Source organism: Monopterus albus, unplaced genomic scaffold, assembly GCF_001952655.1.
Source record: "Monopterus albus unplaced genomic scaffold, M_albus_1.0 scaffold41.1, whole genome shotgun sequence".
Classification (NCBI taxonomy): domain Eukaryota; kingdom Metazoa; phylum Chordata; class Actinopteri; order Synbranchiformes; family Synbranchidae; genus Monopterus; species Monopterus albus.
The window spans coordinates 5,972,733-5,992,132 of NW_018127921.1; the positions used below are offsets into that span (position 1 = coordinate 5,972,733).

The 19,400-nt window shown below is 39.2% G+C and overlaps 1 protein-coding gene across 2 annotated transcripts in view; it reads left to right on the forward strand.

The window, feature by feature from the left end:
* The first annotated feature begins 338 nt into the window (after positions 1-338).
* The window catches only part of lrrc17 (leucine rich repeat containing 17), a 40,351-nt gene continuing 21,289 nt past the window's right edge, over positions 339-19,400 (forward strand). Inside the window, exons 1-3 of one of the 2 annotated variants that reach the window (XM_020599654.1) lie at positions 339-497; positions 12,992-13,364; positions 14,620-15,112. In XM_020599654.1, coding sequence (XP_020455310.1) covers positions 13,092-13,364; positions 14,620-15,112 — 766 coding nt within the window. In that variant the 5' untranslated portion in view covers positions 339-497; positions 12,992-13,091. The remainder of the gene's footprint in view (positions 498-12,991; positions 13,365-14,619; positions 15,113-19,400) is intronic. The other variant, XM_020599655.1, reaches the window with a different exon arrangement.

Consider the following 19,400-nt stretch of genomic DNA (forward strand, 5'->3'; position numbering starts at 1 on the left):
TTAGCACCACATCCTGGAACAAGTCTATTGGTTTAATGCAGGGCAGTCATACAAGGTTGAACTCCTCCTGCATGTTTTTTGTGTGTAATGATAAACCAGATACAGCCCTGTGACTCCTCTGAGAAGCAAATTTTCATTTGCTCTCTCCATCTCACTCTTCACATGCTTGGTGTGATCCAGCTGAATGGGTGAAAGGCAAAGGAGAGAGAGACAGCTTGTATAAGGTGGTAGTCAATCACTCTGTGCACACAGCTGGGTAAGAGAGAGGGAGGGAGGGGGAGAGAGAGAGAGAGAGAGGGAGAGAGAGAGAGGGAGAAGCTGGGGGACCAGCCAGCCCTTCATCCCTTACTCCTGGCTTTAAGTTTAGAGGCAGCCAGTCAGATTTTTTTGGCTTTGACACAGCGCTCATGACAGGAATAGGAACCGGGGACGCAGGACCAACTGGAGATCTGCAGGTCCTAGTGGATGATCCTGAGCCAGATTCTCTCCCTGCACAGGTATGAAACCTTCATATTGTACCACCAGATCTGTCTATGTACCTACAAAATGATTATACAGCTGGAAACAACAGCAATTGCCCACTTCATCCCAATACAAAATGCAAGAATATTTTTTGGCAAGTATGGTTTGGCACCAAACCAGTATGGTGATCAAATCAGATCCTGTGATTGCTGGGAAAAAGTTCACAGTATATTAATCTCATCTTGATATGAAGTGGATATTAGGTTGCAGGATATGTAATAAAATCCACCAAATAACTATTAGTGCCTCTTTTTTAAAAGTATTTTTCTCAATTTAACTAGATATAAGACCCCCTCTTTTCTTACTCCTTTGTTCCTCACACAGAAGCGTGCACTGACAGTGAATGCCTAGACAAAGAATGAGAATGCAGTGAGGTCATGTTGGAACCTTAGTAGGTGCTTCATGATATATTGTTATATAAGTTAAGTTGCAGCAACACAACATTAGGACATATGGATTCAGTGTTAGTCACTGATTAAATTATCTACCGATTAGATGTCTCTTACATGAGCATGATGAAACTGCAAACATAAAGGAATGAATGGACAGCCTGATATGAAGCATGTTTGCATAAAATGCATTGTCTTTGTTTTTCCTGTGCCTTTTGGCTCATGGGGGGGAAATACCCCAAACTCGAAAAAGATGTAAATCACCGTGTTCATTACACTTCAGTTGCATCTCATTGCAGCTTATTTTGGATCCTGAGGAATTGCTGAACTAAGTTAGCTTTTTCTGGTATGAAACTCCAATTTAGATTTGTTCAACTTGTGCCAAGTTTATATAAGAGCATTGCACTCTGGTGTTCATCTTGGCAGATACATTCTGCAGCAAAGAGAAGGGCTGCTAATTTTAGATGTCTCCGTAATCCTTTTTTATGTAACTGGCTAGTGGTCCCATGCGCCGTAACTTAAAAATACTCACACTGCCATTATTCCTGAATAGCACAAAAGACAGAGGTAAGAGAAGCACTTCTGCCAGTGAGGGGTTAATTTACCCACTAAGACTCTCTTTGCACTGTAAGGAAGTGTGAATAGTCGCCCGCCCACCAAATGACTCACGTTCACTGAATGCACAGTTAAATCTTTATGTTGTTACAATGTGAAATAGGAGAAACTGGTGTTAGCTGTGAGATTAGTCAGATCTGCAGATTTAAAAAATGATCAGGGTAAGATTACAAAATACCCTAGGAATACAGAGTTGTAGCACAGTTTATAGCACAGCTGTCATAGGTACCTGTATATTTGCTTGTTGTTAAGGCATCTACTATGCATATATATGTGTTTGTGTGCAGCTCTATGTACATGTACACAGGGAGTTACATGCCCTTGTGTAGGTTTCAGTAAAATTCCAGCTGCATGTGGTGCAGTGGAACAGCGTGTGGTTTCACTCTATAATTCTGCACCAAAAGAAGGAGGTGAGGGTGGGGTGGGGGGTGGGGGGAAGGTTGGCTTGCAAGTTTCCTTTGATTACAAAGTGCGGAGTCCCTTTTCCTTAGATTTCTGCTGTTTCAGCTTGCCACAGTTAAGTCTAGTGTAACACTTTGTAGTGAGAAAAGCCTGAATGCGAGAATTCTGTGTGTATGTATGTGTGTTTAATGTGCAGATGTGTCTGGTGCCAATCCATATCAATCAACCTAAGTCCTTGGCACAGCAAGACACTGTGTGTTTGTGTCGGAGCTCTGTTTAACATCTCATGACAGCTTCTTTTAACTCCCTGATTCTAATATTGGAGACTGCAAGTCAGTCAAGAGTCTTTGATAGAAAAGTGAAACCTGAAAATAGAGTAGTATATTGTAATAAAAATAATTGCTTCCCTAATTCTTCATTTTTTTCCCATCTCATATGTTATAAACCTGATGTATTTCAGCTCCAAAGTAATCTTGTGTTCAGTACTTGATGATAGAGCTAGTGAACAAATCATGATTAGATACAACCAAGAAAAGACCACACTGATGGCTGCAAAATGCCAGCTGAAAGCCGGCCTGTTGTCTCTCTCTGTCTTTCTCACCCGCACACATGCATGTGCACTGGCACTTTTGGGGGGTATATCTAGACAACAAGGAACAGGCAAAAACAGATTTCACATTTACTGTAAAGAAACACAGAAAGGCACAGTTTTCCTTCTTTACATTAATAAAATCTCTCTCTGATGTTTGATGTGAGCTCATCACTTCTGATCTCTCTGAATAACCAAAGTGTCATTTTCTTTTGCTCCACTTTTTTTCTGTCCCTCTCACCTCTCCTGTTCTGCAGACATGAACTGCTCTGGTTTCAATTAGGCTCTCAGGGATATGTGAGGGGTTTCTCCTTCTCTCCCTTGTTCTCTCTACATACACAGTATACAGCTGTCTCTGTCGCCATCTCATCCTCTGGTTTTGGATTTACTGCTTGTGGTCGGACTTCTTCCCTCCACTTCACTGTACATGCTTCTAGTTTGTACTGTCATTCTTTCCTTGTAATCCTTTCTGCTTTTTTTTGTTATAGCTGGATGGTGAGGCTGTTAGATGGTAACACTCCATATACCAGTGGGCACACGGACACACACACAAGAAACCCAGTCCAAAGGACACAAAGTAGTCAGCTTACTGGAAAGCTAGATGGCAGAGTATAATTTTTTAAAAAAAGCTTACCTATAAACTTTTTCCTTGCAATCCAGTTTTGTATTTCTGTAATTAACTGCTTAGACAGACTGTCTGAATTACTACATGCTTACCTACATATGTATATCTATGTGTGCAACTTCAATAGAAGGCAAAGATGCTACTATTATTAAAGAAGGGCTTGTCATAGTTTTGGAGCCTTGCCTCTTGTTCCTGCTTTCTCTCTGTAACTCAGTGGTACTTGTAGAGATCCATACTCTTTCTATTCTCAGTGGCCTGTCCAGTGTTTTGAAGTGAGAAGAGTCTCTGTGGGCAGCTAGCACAGATAGAGACTGTGCAGCCTTGAGGCTTTGTATGTGAAAGACTCTGACAGAGATTAGCACAGATAAGAATGTTCTATTTTTTATAGGTGGGTCTTGCTTATTCATCAGCCTGCAAGTCAAGATTGCAGCACTTTTTGCCATTTTTCCATACTAATGAGTGTATGGTAAACTGGGAACACATATGTTTCAGCTTGATTATATAACATCTCTGCAATGGTAGGAAATAAACAGAGTGGAAGTCACCAGTGGTTTAGGATTCATGTCTTGTAGCAGGATTTAGCCTCAGACCAGCATGAGCCAAACCCTTTATGTCAAGCATGGTTTTTATGACTGAAATCTGGAGAAAACTGAAAGTCAGTACTTTGATGCACAAGTGTAGCCTATCTGCTTTATTGTTAATGTGTGTTGTCTTCTTGTGTGTTCCTGGATTAGCAGAACAGAGCAGTCACCTGAAACCAGACAAATCCATCTCCTCTCTTTGCCAAAGGGAATACCCCCTTTAGCTGATATCATGATGTTTTCTGTCCTGTGCAACTTCAGCATCTGACATAAATGTTGTTTTTAGTCTGGCATGATGCTCCTTTATGTCTTTCACTTTACTCCCTGTGGTCTGTTTTCACTTGGAAACATTGTTTGGAAATGTTTTTTGAATTTGACTCCATCTCTAGTTCTCTAAATCTCAGTCAGTGTCTTCTTCTCTTGACTCCTCTACTTGATATAGGTGGTATGTGATGTTAGAGGCCAACCTGTCTGTGCTTCCTCCAGTCTGCTGAGTCCAAATGACCCATTTGAACCCACAGACTATTAAGAAAACATAAACTGACTCAAAGAATGGGACAGCATGTGCTTTTTTTGTGTGCTTTTCCTCCATTCACTGTCCCTGTGTGCGTGCCTCTCTTTTTATAACAGTATTTTCATGTAGCTATACAAATGTCTTATATTTGTCTGTGTGTGCTATTTGAAGGTTTCCGCAGCTTCGTTCACACATTCGCACTTTTAACACTGGTTATATTTCCACTCACTTCTCTGTTTTTTGCGCTGTGCTACTTGCATTCACTGATTTGCTTACATTTATAGTTTCAACTTTAAGCATTTAGATGATTGCTTACTCATCAAATTACAACAGGGAGTGCATGAAGGAGTGTGAGGATAAAAACAATGAGCAAGAGCTGTTCTGGCTTTAACATATTAAAGCTGGAGTTGAAAATCTAGGTGATGAGTTTTAAGTCTACTCCCTACACACTGTTCACCAAAACAAATTCCACAAAGAGAAAGACCACAGACTGAAGCTTTTATTCAGTGGGTTGTTTTGATTGAGAGCATACTCGTGCTGCTGTCTTCTACTTGTTTAAAAGACTGACTAGGTAAATTGTTTGGTTTGAAAATCCATTAAAAGGATTTAATGCAAATGATCAAATAATGATTTTTCCATTTGCTCAGTGGTTTCAGACAGTGATACATAAAGTGTCTGTTCAGTGTACACTGGGAACTGGAGCTCTATCACAACTGCTGACATGATACTTACTGCTACAGTACAAGCAGACTTCTCTCAAAGGTTTACTGGCAGCAAAATCTGATTGTGGTCTCCCTGTAAAATCCATCTAGTGGTAGAAATGTGAAAGTGTTGAAACATGATCCATGGGTTTTAACAAAATTAATCTAATAATTAGCACCCAATATAAAAATATTACTGGTGTGGCACAGAAACTACACTTTGTTATCCTGCAGGACCCACAGTGTAATAAAACTGACAGCCAAACATGGCACCACATAGAGTGCATACAGGAGTGACTTTCACTGTTGAAGTTAAAATGACAACATTTGTCCAATGTGTGTCACAGCTAGAGTTTTAGAATTAATCAGCTAAATTATGACTTTCAAATGATGAAGCTAAATAATCCTTCCGTCCATTATCAATACCGCTTATCCTGCAAAGGGTTATGAGGGGCTGGAGCAAGTCCCAGCTGACACTGGGTGAAAGGCGGGATACACCCTGGACAGGCTGCCAGTCTGTCACAAGGCTGACACTTTGAAACAGACAATCACACACACCCACACTCACTCCTATGGGCAATTTAAAGCAATCAGTCAACCTAAGCTGCATGTCTCTGGACTGTATGTAACTAAATAATTAACATGTCAAAGTAGTAATAGTCATAGGCAGAGCCAAGGGGGTGGCCAGGGGGGCACTGGGCACCCCCAGAATCTGATTGGTCAATCTTGGTGACACCCCTGCCAGAGTCAGACTGTAATGCTTGTCAATATTAATGAATGACAATGGCAACTTGTTGCCTAAAACACAACATTTTTCTCATGCTTTATATTTGATAATGGTCAAATAAATTTTATTTTATGTCATGCATGCAGCAAAATATTGGCATTTTTTTCTCTGATTGTGTTGTTGTGGAATATTTGGCATGAATCACCGCAGTGGGGGTATCACTGTATAGCAGCAATATCCCCAGCTGGGAGAAAATAATCACAGCTAATGTTAGCTAAAGAAAATACAATAAAAATGTGTCTCATTTTTACAACAAATATACAACTTGACTCTTAATAATGTATGCTTTATTATTTCACAGAACTAGGGATTTAATTTTTTACATGCATTTCAAACATGCCACTCCTCTCTGAGTCCATGCCCCAGCCTGGCCACCCCATCCAAAATTTTCTTGTTAGGATTACTGACTAGGTAGGACCCAAATATGCAGACACATGAGGCAAGGGAAGGTTCAAGTAGGATATTTAATAAATAATACAGGATGAAAGACCAAAGGGGAAAAATACGACCAAAGGGGAAAAAAGGGCTCAACCTGATGACAAGAAAGAAAGGATGCCAACAAAGGATGCCAAAAGGCTAAACTAAGCGGCTTGGTCAGGGAGCTGAGTAAAAAGTCAAACTGGAGAAAATAACCAAAGAACTAGTGACAGGCAAAAATCTAATATCTAAGAAACAAACCAAACTAAACCAGGACAGAGACAAACACGAGGCAGATTCAAGGCTTATGTGAACAGGCAGGGTGTTCTGAACATACACGGCAAGCAGAATGAACCAGCAAGAGACAGAGAGAAAGGAGAGGAATATATACACAAGATAGCAGAGGATAACTAGAGAAATGCATTTCCTATCGTAAATGTGTGCTTGCTGATAAGCTGAAAAACAGCCAGGACAAATGTAGCTATAGTCTCACTCAAGAAAATAAACACCAGCATAAACAGATAATAAAACTAGAGAAATGCATTTCTTATGGAAAATGCATGTGGATGCAATGTGCTGAAGGATTGCCCTGAAAATGCTGAACATTTTGACTCCTGAAAGGCATATCTACCTGAAAGCATGCTGAAGTACAATTTTTCCATTAATTTGAATGGGGGGAAATTTTCAAAATAAAGTTCAATATTTCAGAAGTGAGAAGTGTATAAAAATTCTGAGTCGAAGAATGAATATCCTGGGAGACTTGAACATTTTGATACCTGAAATACCTGAAAGTATGCTTAAGTAAAATTTCCCCATTCATTTGAAAGGGGCAAACTTTTCAGATTAAAGCTAAATATTTCAAAAGTGTGATGTTTTGAAAAATTATTAATAGAAGCATGAATGTCCTTGAAAAGCTGAACATTTTGATACCTGAAATAAGCGAAGGTATGCTGAAGTAGAATTTTGCCATTCATTTGAATCGGGGAAAACTTTAAAAATAAAGATAAATATTTCAAAAGTATGAAATTCAGAAAAATTATGAAGAGAAGCATGAATGTACTTGGAGAGCTGAACATTTTGATACCCGAAATAGCAGAAGGTATGCTGAGTGTAGAATTTCCCTATTCATTTGAATGGGGCAAGATTTTCAAAATAAAGCTAAATATTTCAAAGGTATCAAGTTTAGGAAAATCTTGAAGAGAAGCGGGAATGTCCTTGAGGAGCTGAACATTTTGATACCTGAAATAGCTAAAAGTATGCTGTAGAAATTTCTAAATCATCTGAAAGGGGCAAGATTTTCAGAATAAAGCTAAATATTTCAAAAGTATAAAGTTTAAAAAAATTCTGCATAGAAGCATGAATGTCCATGAGGAGCTGAACATTTTGATAGCTGAAAGTATGCTGAAATAGAATTTCTCCCATTCATTTGTATGGGGCAAGATTTTCAAAATAAAGCTAAATATTGTAAATGTATGAAGTTTTGAAAAACTTTGAAAAGAAGCATGAATGTCCTTGAGGAGCTGAACATTTTCATACTTTAAAGTATGCTGAAGTAGAATTTCCCCATTCATTTGAATTGGGCAAGATTTTCAAAATAAAGCTAAATATTTCAAAAGTAGTAGTAGTGGTAGCTGAAGGTCTCACGAGTTGAACAGAGGTGAAATGGCGTTTCTAGCCCAAGGTATGCCAGAGATATTAAGGTTCAAACTTTGTCCCATTAATTTCCAATGGGGAAATTTTTGTACAAAAAGCTGAATTTAAAACTATAAATGTTACAAAAAAATCTGTTGACAAGCACACATCCTTGAAAAGTTGAACATTGTGACACTTTAATGGTTGTTCTAGCTGTAAGTATGCTGGAGTTATTATGTGCCGAAAAAGAGTGGCGGAAACCAGAATAATAATAATAAAGAATAGGATAACATAGTGCAGATGCTACAGCATCCACAAAATAATAAAGAACAAGATAACATAGTATGGATGCTTCACAGCATTCACACAAAGAACAGGATAACAGTGTGGATGCTGTGAAGCATCCACACAACTAGAGAAATGCATTTCCTGTCAAAAATGTGTGTGGATGTTGTGTGCTGAAGGATCGCCCTGAAAATGCTGAACATTTTGACCCATGAAAGGCATATTTACCTGAAAGTATGCTGAAGTACAATTTTCCCATTAATTTGAATGGGGGAAATTTGTCAAAATAAAACTAAATATTTCAAAAGTATGATGTTTAAAAAAATTCTGCAAAGATGCATGAATGCCCTGAAGGAGCTAAACATTTTGATACCTGAAAGTATGCTGATTGTAGAATTTCCATATTCTTTTGAATAGGGACAAACTTTCAAAATAAAGCTATACATTTTAAAGGTATAAGGTTTAGAAAAATCCTTAAGACAAGCATGAATGTACTTGAGGGGCTGAACATTTTGATACCTGAAATAGCTGAAAGTATGCTGAAGTACAATTTTCCCATTCATTTCAATGGGGCACGATTTTCAAAATAAAGCTAAATATTTAAAAAATATGAAGTTTAGAAAAAATTGTGAATAGAAGCATGAATGTCCTTGAGGAGCTGAACATTTTGATACGTGAAATTCTGCTGAAGTAGAATTTCCCCCATTCATTTCAGTGGGGCATGATTTTCAAAATAAAGCAAAATATTTCAAAAATATGAAGTTTAGAAACATCTTGAAGAGAAGCATGGATGTCCTTGAAGAGCTGAACATTTTGATAGCTGAAAGTATGCTGAAGTAGAATTTTCCCATTCATTTGAATGGGGCAAAATTTGTTGAAAAATGCTAAATAGTTAAAAAAGTATAAATGTTACAAACAAGAAAAATACAAGCACACATGTCCTTAAAAAGCTGAACATTTTGATAGCTCAATAGCTTTTGTAGCTCAAAGTATACTGAACTTATTAAGAATGAGAAAATATCCCTACTGGTCCCCAAAAAGTAGGTAAAACATGTAGGGTTGTGTGTGTGTGTGTGGGTGTGTAGGTGTTTGTGTGTATGTGGGTATATGAGAATGAAAGAGTAGTCCTACACCCTGAGGATTACTAGGGTGTGGCTATGGAAATGAGGTATAAAATATAAACAGTATGCAAAAACTGTAAAAGATATCAAAACGCAGTGTACATTATGAATAGCTAAAGAGTTGCTGAATAGATAACAGTTGAAATGGTGTTTTTAGCTGAAGGTATGCTGAAGTTATTAAGATGTGGAAATTTTTCCCATTCATTTGAATGGGGCAAAATGTGTTGAAAAATGCAAAATAGCTGAAAAAGTATAAATGTTACAAACAAGAAAAATACAAGCACACTTCCTTAAAAAGCTGAACTTTTTGATACCTTAATGACTTTTGTAGCTGAAAGTATACTGAAGAAATTAAGTGCAAAAAAATGGCTACAGCATCCACACAATAATAATAATAAATAAAGAACAGAAGAGCATAGTGGACAATAATGGACAGGTGAACACAATGAGTGGTGATTGCAGACCAGAGTAAAGCTGGGGCAGGTGAGGTGACACAGGACAGGATGTCTAACCAGAATTAAATCACTAAAAAGGAAGCAAGTCCACAAACCATAACATTTCTAGATCCACCCCTGGTAATAGTAATAGAAGTTTTCTAGTTTTTGTCATGTAGACTGCAACAAATGTGGGGATATTTATTTATATTTTGCGGGTCATTTTTGGCACTAAGCAGTGAAATTGCATGTGTTCATATTTATTAAGGAGTCACATTTGGGTTTTGCAGTGGAGAAACAGGAGAAATGCAGCACCACAGGAATTTGCACATTTGGTCTCATGCAGTATGTATTTTAAGGTGCTACCACAGTAAACTTGTACTTTCTTCTAGTGTGCAATGGCACAAAATCCTCACACAGTTGAACAGTCATCTAAATTTAAGAGCAATAAAGTACTAATAGACTTGTATTTACCTTGTGTAACCCCTAAAAACACTGCATGGTGTACTGCTAAAACAGACATGCATAGTGTGGACAAATCATCCTTTTAAAAGGCCTCACACTCTTCCCACAAACTTATTTTTTCTATAGTCAAAACTGAGTCACATACTACTATGACTTTTCATGTGCTGATCAAACTTTATTCTGGTTCATGGCTGACAACAAAAAAAGTTGGCATGGTATTTAGAGCAATAGCTCTGAGAAAATATCGAACCAAAACCTCAAGAGCGTTCTTCTGGATGTTTACAGACAGAGGGAGACCATTTTACTTTGAGACTGTTTTGGGTTAGCATGGACTGACCAGGGGGGCACTTGGGTGGGAAATAATACTAGACTGGAAGGACAAATTTTGTCTGGTGTAGACAGGAGGTGAGTCACTGGGATGGGTTTGACTTGAGTGGGTTTGTTTTGATCCTAGCTGGAATTTGCTTTGGATATTGCAGGGTGACCATGGCTCTAGTTTTTTAAGAAGGGCTGGACATTTACTGTTGAACAGCTGTGATGTGGTAAAGATCTTTGCTGTACCAAATATGGTTTAGATGGTTTGTGGGCAGTTCACTGATTATAGAGCGAAGTAAGGAGAACAAATGATTTTGAAAAGCTGTTTTTTACAACAAAAGTTCCATCAGCTTGTTTTACAAGATGGCATTTACTTCTGTTATAGTTTGAATGGCATGAAGTTTGAGGTGACCTGAGACCAACAGGAGGTTACAGTGTATATAATATTTCATTGTTGAAGCCTTCACAATGACAGCAGGCATGCACCTAATAGCAAAGCCAGCCACAAGAGGTACGTAGCTATCATAATTGTACCACTACTGCTACTGATCAAGGCAGGGTTTGTCGGTTACAGTAGATGAGCTGACATATATTAAGTAGAAAGTGAAATGTACTGTATGTTGTCCTTTATAATATGCCATGTTTTACCCACTGAGCTGCACAGGAAGGGTACAAGTGGATCACAGTCTCAACCACCTGTGCTAGACTGAGTGACTTAGCCTGAGATGTTGTTTCTGGGTCTACTGAAAACCCCTCTCCAAAGTTTCTATTTAAGTCTAGTCTGGTGTTTGGATTGGCCATGTGTCTCACCATGTGTCCAAACATGTCCCTCATCAGCTACACAGTTATGCAACACAGACACAAGAACACAGCTTTGCAGTTGATTTACAGTATCAAAGAATATGGACAGACAAACATATAAATATAGCGAAAGAAGAAATACACAAATTGACAGCATATAGCTGAAAATACCAGTTCGTCCCATTTCTGTTGAGTTTGAAGTAACAGCTCACTATAGATGTATTATTGCATGTGACGGCTGCCGTCAAACTTTTATGTTGGCTTCATTTGAGAATTGATAATTGGACAGTTGACGGACTGGAAAGTGCAACCCCAGATACATTATCAGTTGTTTCTGTTTGTAGTTCATGCAGCGTCATACTTATTCAGAATGGAACAATACCATCTTTAATGTCAGGCTTGTTCCACTGTGTGAGAGATTGGAAGAGGGCTGCAGTTCGGTTAAACTGAGTCAGTCTGCAAAAGTCTCACTCTCTCTCTCTCTCTCTCTCTCTCTCTCTCTCTCTCTCTCTCTCCCTCTGTGTGTGTGTGTGTGTGTGTACGCTGTTTCTTGGCAGACCTATGGGCCATTCCTTTTTGTCTCTGATCACACAAGAGACCCATGACTCACTTATTTTACAATACATGTGGACACACACACACCCACACACAGATATACAGTAATTAACAGGAGCAGGAAGCCCAGAACAAGCGGCTGAGTGGCAAAAAACATGATATCATCATTATTCAGCTATAAATATTAAAATTTCCAGATTTGGAGTTTTTCTATTTGTGGTTGGTGACAGTTTGGCAGCACAAATGGCAAGTAGGCTTGGATGCAAAAAAGATTGAAAACAACACATATAGTAGGCAGTAAATCATGTCTGGCTATTAACTATAAGGCTAATGCCTGCAGTCAGTTTAACTAAGCTTACACATGTGCCATTGCACACACAGTATGCACACAGATATTGCCTGTTGCTATCATTCAGTGTCAGCCCCTCACAGACCAGTAAAAGTAAACACAGGGTAGAGTAACAACAGCGACAGTGGTCAGTGGAGAGATGAGGTTGTTTCACCTTTTTGATCAAGTCTAACTGAAAGAGTTGTATCATAACTGAGCAGTTTTAGAGGAAATTGTGGAATTTGACCACTGCATAAGTGATATTATTCTCATACATATGTGGCTAATATTTCAGTTAAATTTGTACATACAGAGCTGTATATGTCAGTGTACAAACATGAATGTGAACACAAAAAGGCATTAAGGCCTGTAATGTGAACATATAGTAGCTGAAGAAACACTGGAAACATGCCATTGCCTTTACCACTTTTGCCAAATAAATATAATCATCTAAATTTCAGGTCAATGCACTTAGCTGACAGGTTTAATGCACCTTTCTGTATCCTTATAATGCTCAGCTGACATGTTTCTGATGAATATGAGCACTGTATTTGAAAACACAGACTAGCACTCAAAATGTGTATTAATCTGCAGCTGAAAACAGTCCCTGACAAATACATTATTTACTCTTGATTGAGTATCTGTTTAAACCAGTAATATCATTTGTACCTCGGGAACTAGTACAACAGTGTATTAGTCAATCAGACTTTTTATGCAAAATGTCCTCAAACCATAAAATAGCTCACCTGCAGCTTTTGTTGCAGCTTGTCATCAGCTACAGTAAATAAAATACCTAAACTGCAAGTATAATGCAAGTGTAATTGTGAATCAAATTATGTGAACTAGACACTGATGTCTTTAGAAAATTCACTTCCCTCTCTCTCTTCCTATGTTTCTTCTTTCATACACACAGCTGTGACCGGCCTCCTGTGTTTTGTCACACCACTCATCTAATAGTCCTCCAAGGCTGACCTGATTATCAAAAGGTCTTCCTCTCCTCTTTTTCTTGCATCATGCATCTACTCACCATGCTCCTCGTCTTCCTGCTCCTCCATTCAGCTGAGCCCAGGAGAGGCCCTCGTTCAGGGGCTGCGGAGAGGGGCAAGGCAGGACATGTACGTGGTAGAGGCAGGGCTGGGCTCAACAGGCGTCAAACTCAGGAGTGTAAGGAATACATGGAAGCAGGAGAGAAGTACCTTGACTGTCAGGACAGGCAGCTGACCACTGTGATGCAGGACTGGCCCAAAGATATTCACCACCTGCTGCTGGCCAGAAATAAGATTCAGGTATGTACAAACAATTTACATTTGCATAGTGCAACTATAAAGAGGTAATACAGACCAGCTGTTATAAAATATAACTCACAATTCTGTAGCAAATTCAATTTTCTGCAAGTTAATATCTCACTTAATATCTTACTCTGAACCTAAACTCAGCCAGCTTGTTGATATAATGTGCATCTGTGCACCATTCATTTGGAGCCAAGATCAAAGACAGACTTTCCTGCTGTGTGTATGTGTGTGTGTGTGTGTGTGTGTGTGTGTGTGTGTGTCAGTCTTCCCACTCTCATTAACCTGCAAGGCAGCTGCTTTCAGTGAAAAAAGCCCTTTGCCCAGCACCCAATGGCTAACAGTCAAATTTAGCAACTAGCTGGTGAACATGGTAGAATGCTGAGCAGCTAAATAGACAAACATGAAGTATTACACCTGATTGGATGAAAGCACTAAACACAAGGCACTCCCTGAGCTTTGCTTTCAACATGTAAAGTAGCTAAGCCTGCAAGCATTTAAGGCAAAACATATGTATAGATAAGCTTCATTTTATCGAGTAGTTGAGGTAGCTACTGTTATTTGGTCATTTTAAAGGACAACAAATCAACATGTCTTGTATTTCATAAATTGGCCCAAGCATCCAGCTGGGCTTACCTGATTCTCAGTTAATGTTTACCAGACCCTAATTTCACAGTTCAGGAAAATAAAAACATTTATTTTCACTAAAACTAGCTCAGTTTTAGTTTAGATAGCCATCATCACTGGAACACAGGGTCTTCATCCAGTATTTAATGCTCTCCATTAGACCATTGCTGAATAAATGAATGAAAGAATGTACATTACTTGTCATTGCAGACCTTCTATATTTTTATGTTTCATGAAATAACCTTTCAAGTTTTCAACTTCCCTGTGAAAGTGTACATTTTTAGGTGTGGCTCACAAATAAACCTTCATAAAAGCATATACAACTTCAAAAAGAAAAAAAAAGTAAATTTAAAGCAAAAACTAGTTTTTAAAGCAATGTTACTCTTACATTTGGTATGCTAGTGAGTTTTTACAGCAAGATGTGGCAACAACTCAGAATATATTCAACTTACTGAAGGAACACATCAGCTGTAGTTCACTGATGTGCTTTTAAATAGTTTTTGGACAACACTAGAGCTCAGTGCTACAGATTAAGAAGTAATATACTATACTACACACAACAGAAAATATGTAATGGCAACAAAACCACAAAAAATCATCACTTGATATCTTTCCTATCCATCAGGTTTTGAGGGAGAACATGTTCTCCCAGTTCACTCAGCTAAAGAGCCTGGACCTCCAGCAGAATGACATCTCCATGGTGGAGGGTGGCGCGTTCAATGGCCTCTCACAGCTCACCACCCTGCTCCTTCAGCACAATGGACTGAAAACAGCCTCCGAGGAGGCCCTGCTCCCTCTGCCCCGCCTCACCTACCTCCGTCTCTATGACAACCCCTGGAGCTGCCACTGCTCATTGGACAGCCTGATCAGGATGCTACAGGTGCCTAGCAAACGTAACCTGGGCAACTACGCTAAGTGTGTGGAGCCCCTGTTGCTGAAGGGCCAGAAGCTGAAGAAGCTGAACGTGGACTTGCTGTGTGACAATGAAGTGGATAGGAGGCCAGACGACAGAGAGCCGGGGCGACCGAAGCCTCCACCAACCAAGGTGAAGCCAGAGGCTACGTCCATGTGTCACACCTACATGTTCCCTAAGCCCCTGCTGGACTGCAGCAATAAAAGTAAGACAATATCAAGCTCATTATTTTTCTAACTTTACTTTGTGATGTTGCATTAAAACTGAGTCTACTAATATGTTTGGTTCTAGCAGATGAATCCTAATAATGTCAGATTTTATCTCTGTTGGCCTCACATGCACCGACTAGTCCTCATCCCAGTGTGATTCTTGAAGAAAATAGAGACAAATCCAAGGGTTAAATTGAAACAACCTGAACACAGGATGGCATTACGTCACAAAGAACCAGTTTGTCTTTCTGCATCAGAAATGGTTCATTTGCTGCCAAACAACTGAAATCAACCAGGGTCCTATATGTTTAGCTGCATATTATTTAATGGCTGTCATGTGTGACAAAATATATTTTCCTTTCAGTTACAAATTGACTGCCTTGGCAGAGGAATAATTTATTTTAAAGGTACAATTTGTTCGGCTTGATCTGCAGCTGAGAGTCACGCTCACTTGTCCAGTGACACTGGGCATGAAAATGACTTTTGCTTTCTAATGTTTGGGTTACAGCTAGGCTAAGCAAGCATAGACATATTTGTTTTGATCATTAATCCTCATAGAAAGATTAGGCTGGTACATGGTCTGTTCACTCAAAAGTTCTAAATTTGTTTCCCTGAAGTAGTACACTGGAGCTCTTATTTTAAAGTTTGAGAGAAAGTTTAGGTTTTCGAGCATAAATTACAAATTTGGTCATGGACATATCTTTCATCTTTCATTTTAGTTGGCCCATGTCAAACTAAAAGGATGCGAGAGAAGGGGGTGCTTCTCAAACTTCCCTTCAGTGTCTCCAGAATTCACATCTGGTTCTGTTCCTGTGTAAAAATGCCAATTTGAAAATGTTGTCATAATGTCTGTAAGTTCTCCAGTGTTTCATAAAAGATTTTGTTTCAGTGTTGCTTTTCAAAGTTGCAGAACTATTGGTTACTTCGATGTAGGTTCTTGATACTGTCGCTCTTACCTCCTCTTTTTAAACTCCTCACTCTGACAGTTAAAGCCCTTTATCTCTGTCTGCTTCAAAGCACTAAACCAGTCTGAAAGAGTGAAAAAAAAAACAGAAGAATCACATTTAAATGAGCAACTGAGTGCATCTATAAATGGAGAGCTTATGCCCTTCAGAGAAGGCAATCTTTCACAGAGCCAGAACCACACAATGCAGTGCCTGTGTTGCATAAATACTCAAGGAAGCTTCTGGCATATTTCCCTAACTATTTTTTTTCTACTGTACAACTTTTGAATTGATTCTTTATCTGCAGCACATTGAGGTTTTCTCACAGGCTGATTCATCTCTCCACTTTCTTCCCCTCTTTTTTAAATATCCAGTTGTGACTCACTCCATCCTGTCTCCTTCTAAACCATGACCCATCGTGAAAGTGATATATGATGTATGAATGCTGCTTAATATATTACAGCTGTTGTGCATGACACTCAATACTGTACATGGTTTCTATGCTTTTGACTTGAAAGGATGCCCATAGAGTTGAACTGCAAGCTGATGCCAGTTGAAGTTTGTTATTTTCAATGCAGTAGATTCAAGCTACAATATTTTAATTAGTTGCTTTAGCTGTTAATCAGTGTGAAATCTGATCATAGATAGACTAAATGACCTTATACTTTTATAGCGTTTTTCTATGCATTGCAGCACACTCATAGTGCTTTCACACTATTTGGCCATTCACACTTTCAAATTCATGCACCTGTGACATCACCAGCAGCAACTGGGGGTTCAGTGCCTTCCCTAACAACACTTTGACATATGGACTGGACAAGCCAGGAATCGAGCCACTAGGCTTCTGGTCAGGAGATGACCCGTTCTACTTCCTGAGCCACAGCTGCCCCACTAAATACTCTAGAATGTGACTAATGAATGGCACATTATTATTTCCTTTTTGTCTGAAGAGCATATAATTGGGCCAAATCTGTGTTGTTATGACCTTGAAAATGTTGGGCTGGGAAATATAACCATACACATGCTGTATTTCATTCTTTTAGGCTGGGCCCACAGTAGAATATTTTCTAATCTTAAGCAATTTTAAAAATGTGAGGGGCCACAGACATAATAACAGCTTTAACAGATTTGTTCACATTTTAGTCTAAAGAGCGCACACACTAGATGATTAAGTCATGAGGCAGGACCACACACTTGCCGTTTTACTGAACAATTTCAGAAACGCCAATTCCGGGGATGAGGGATCTTGCAGAAACTCGTGATCAAATGTGACTTCAGACATAACAAAACAAACATGAAGGCGGACATTTGCTCACCAAGCAGTGGCGCTCATGTGCACTATGTTTTGTGCAGAGAAAAAAAGGAGAAAAAAACTGTTTATGAAATCAACTCATTTTACAGATTTTGAAGTGCGAGCTGGAGGTGAGTTGGAAATAAAGAAATGAGGAAAGCTAGTACAAGCTAATGCTACAAGCTTGTGACACTTTCCAGCTCGTTGTCATTGGTTGTTGTGGGTGTCTGGTCAGGATTCACTGTTGCCCCCACACTACAGGGTTCCATCTTTCCATCTATCATCCCTCCATCCATCCATCCATTACCTATACTGCTTATTCTGAAGAGGGTCCTAGGAGGGCTGGAGCCAATCCCAGCTGACACTGGACAAGAGATGGGGTACACTGTGGACAGGTTAACAGTCTATCACAGAGCTGACAGAGACAGACAACCATACACACCCATACTCACTCCAAGGGACAATTTAGAATCACCAATCAACCTAAGCTGCATGTCTTTGGACTGTGGGAGGAAGTCGAAGTACCCAGAGAGAACCCACACAAGCACCACTGTGTCACCATGCTGCCCACTACAAGATTCCAAGTCGCAAGTATCAAACATGTTTGATACATAATCTGGTCGCACACTACAAGATACTTAGTCCAATTTTGGGCCTGATTTGCCCTTCCCAGCAATCATGGGGGTGTTCCCCGAAGTAATTCTTGGGCTATTGATCCTGTGACATGAGGTGTTGAATGATCTAATCGTTATGCCTCAGACAGGATCAGAGGGCCCCCGATCTTGAATCATAAATATCAAGCATGTTTGATATTTACAACTTGGAATCCTGTAGTGTGGGGGTGACAGTAATTAAATCCAGACCAGACACCCACAACAGCCAATGACAGTAAGCTGACTGGGAAGCGTGACAACTGCTAGTAGCATTAGCTTGCACTAGCCTCCTCATTTCTTGATTTCCAACTCACCTCCAGCTCATGCTGCAAAATGTGTAATCCGAGTTGATTTAATCTTCTCAGCCAAGACTACATCCACAGTTGTTCTCCTCTTTTTTTCACTGTGCAAAACATAGCACACATAAGCACTACTGCTTGACAAAAAAATGTCTGCTTTCACGTTTCATCACGCAAGTTTCTGTGAGATCTTGGTCCCTCGAATCTGAGTGTCTGAAATCATTCAGTAAAACCAGCTAGTGTGTGATCCTGCCTCTTGACTGAATCATCTAATGTGTGTGCTCTTAAGATTAAAATGTGAACAAATCTGTTAAAACTGTTATTGTGTCTGTGGTCCCTCACATTTTTAAAATTGCTTAAGATTAGAAAATCCTCTAGTGTGGCCTCAGCCTTATGATTCAGGATCGGGGCCCTCTGATCCTGTCGTACGCATAACAGTTAGGTGGTTCATTACTTCACACTACAGGATCATTTGGCCCAAGAATGGCTTCTAAGCAGCCTTATGTTGAAATTGACCTAAATATACTGTAGTGTGGGGCTAGCTTCTGTTAACCTTCATCATTAAATGTATCTTAGGAGGCCCTGTCTCTTGTAGATTATGTTGAGTCAGTACGTTATCTGGAGTGAGCAGTGCTTTATTTATAAAATCAATAAATCATACTCCATAATAAAGTACCTGTGATGAAGTTCCTCAGAAGATATTTTGGCCAGCACTTTGCGACTAACTCCACCAGTGGAGAAAAGTGTTCACACACAACCACAGTATTAGAGTACTATTTCTTGCTGATACTGTACAAATTTGTAGTCCGCCACCATGAGTTTTACTGGATAGCAATAATTTCCTGTCTGATCAGTAGCAAATTAGCCCACCCAGCTGGATGGCCTTGTCTGGAATTCTGCTGTGTCGTTTAAAGAATGAACTATTATAACCACCAACTGCATGAGTAAAACACAGTCTAGTACAGCACTATCACTAAGGCTTATATAATTACAAGATAAAATCAACACTTTTATAGCAAAGCTGCAACACAACTTAACATTATATGGTTATGATTTACTACAGAGTTCTTTACCATTTTTTTATTGATATATATATA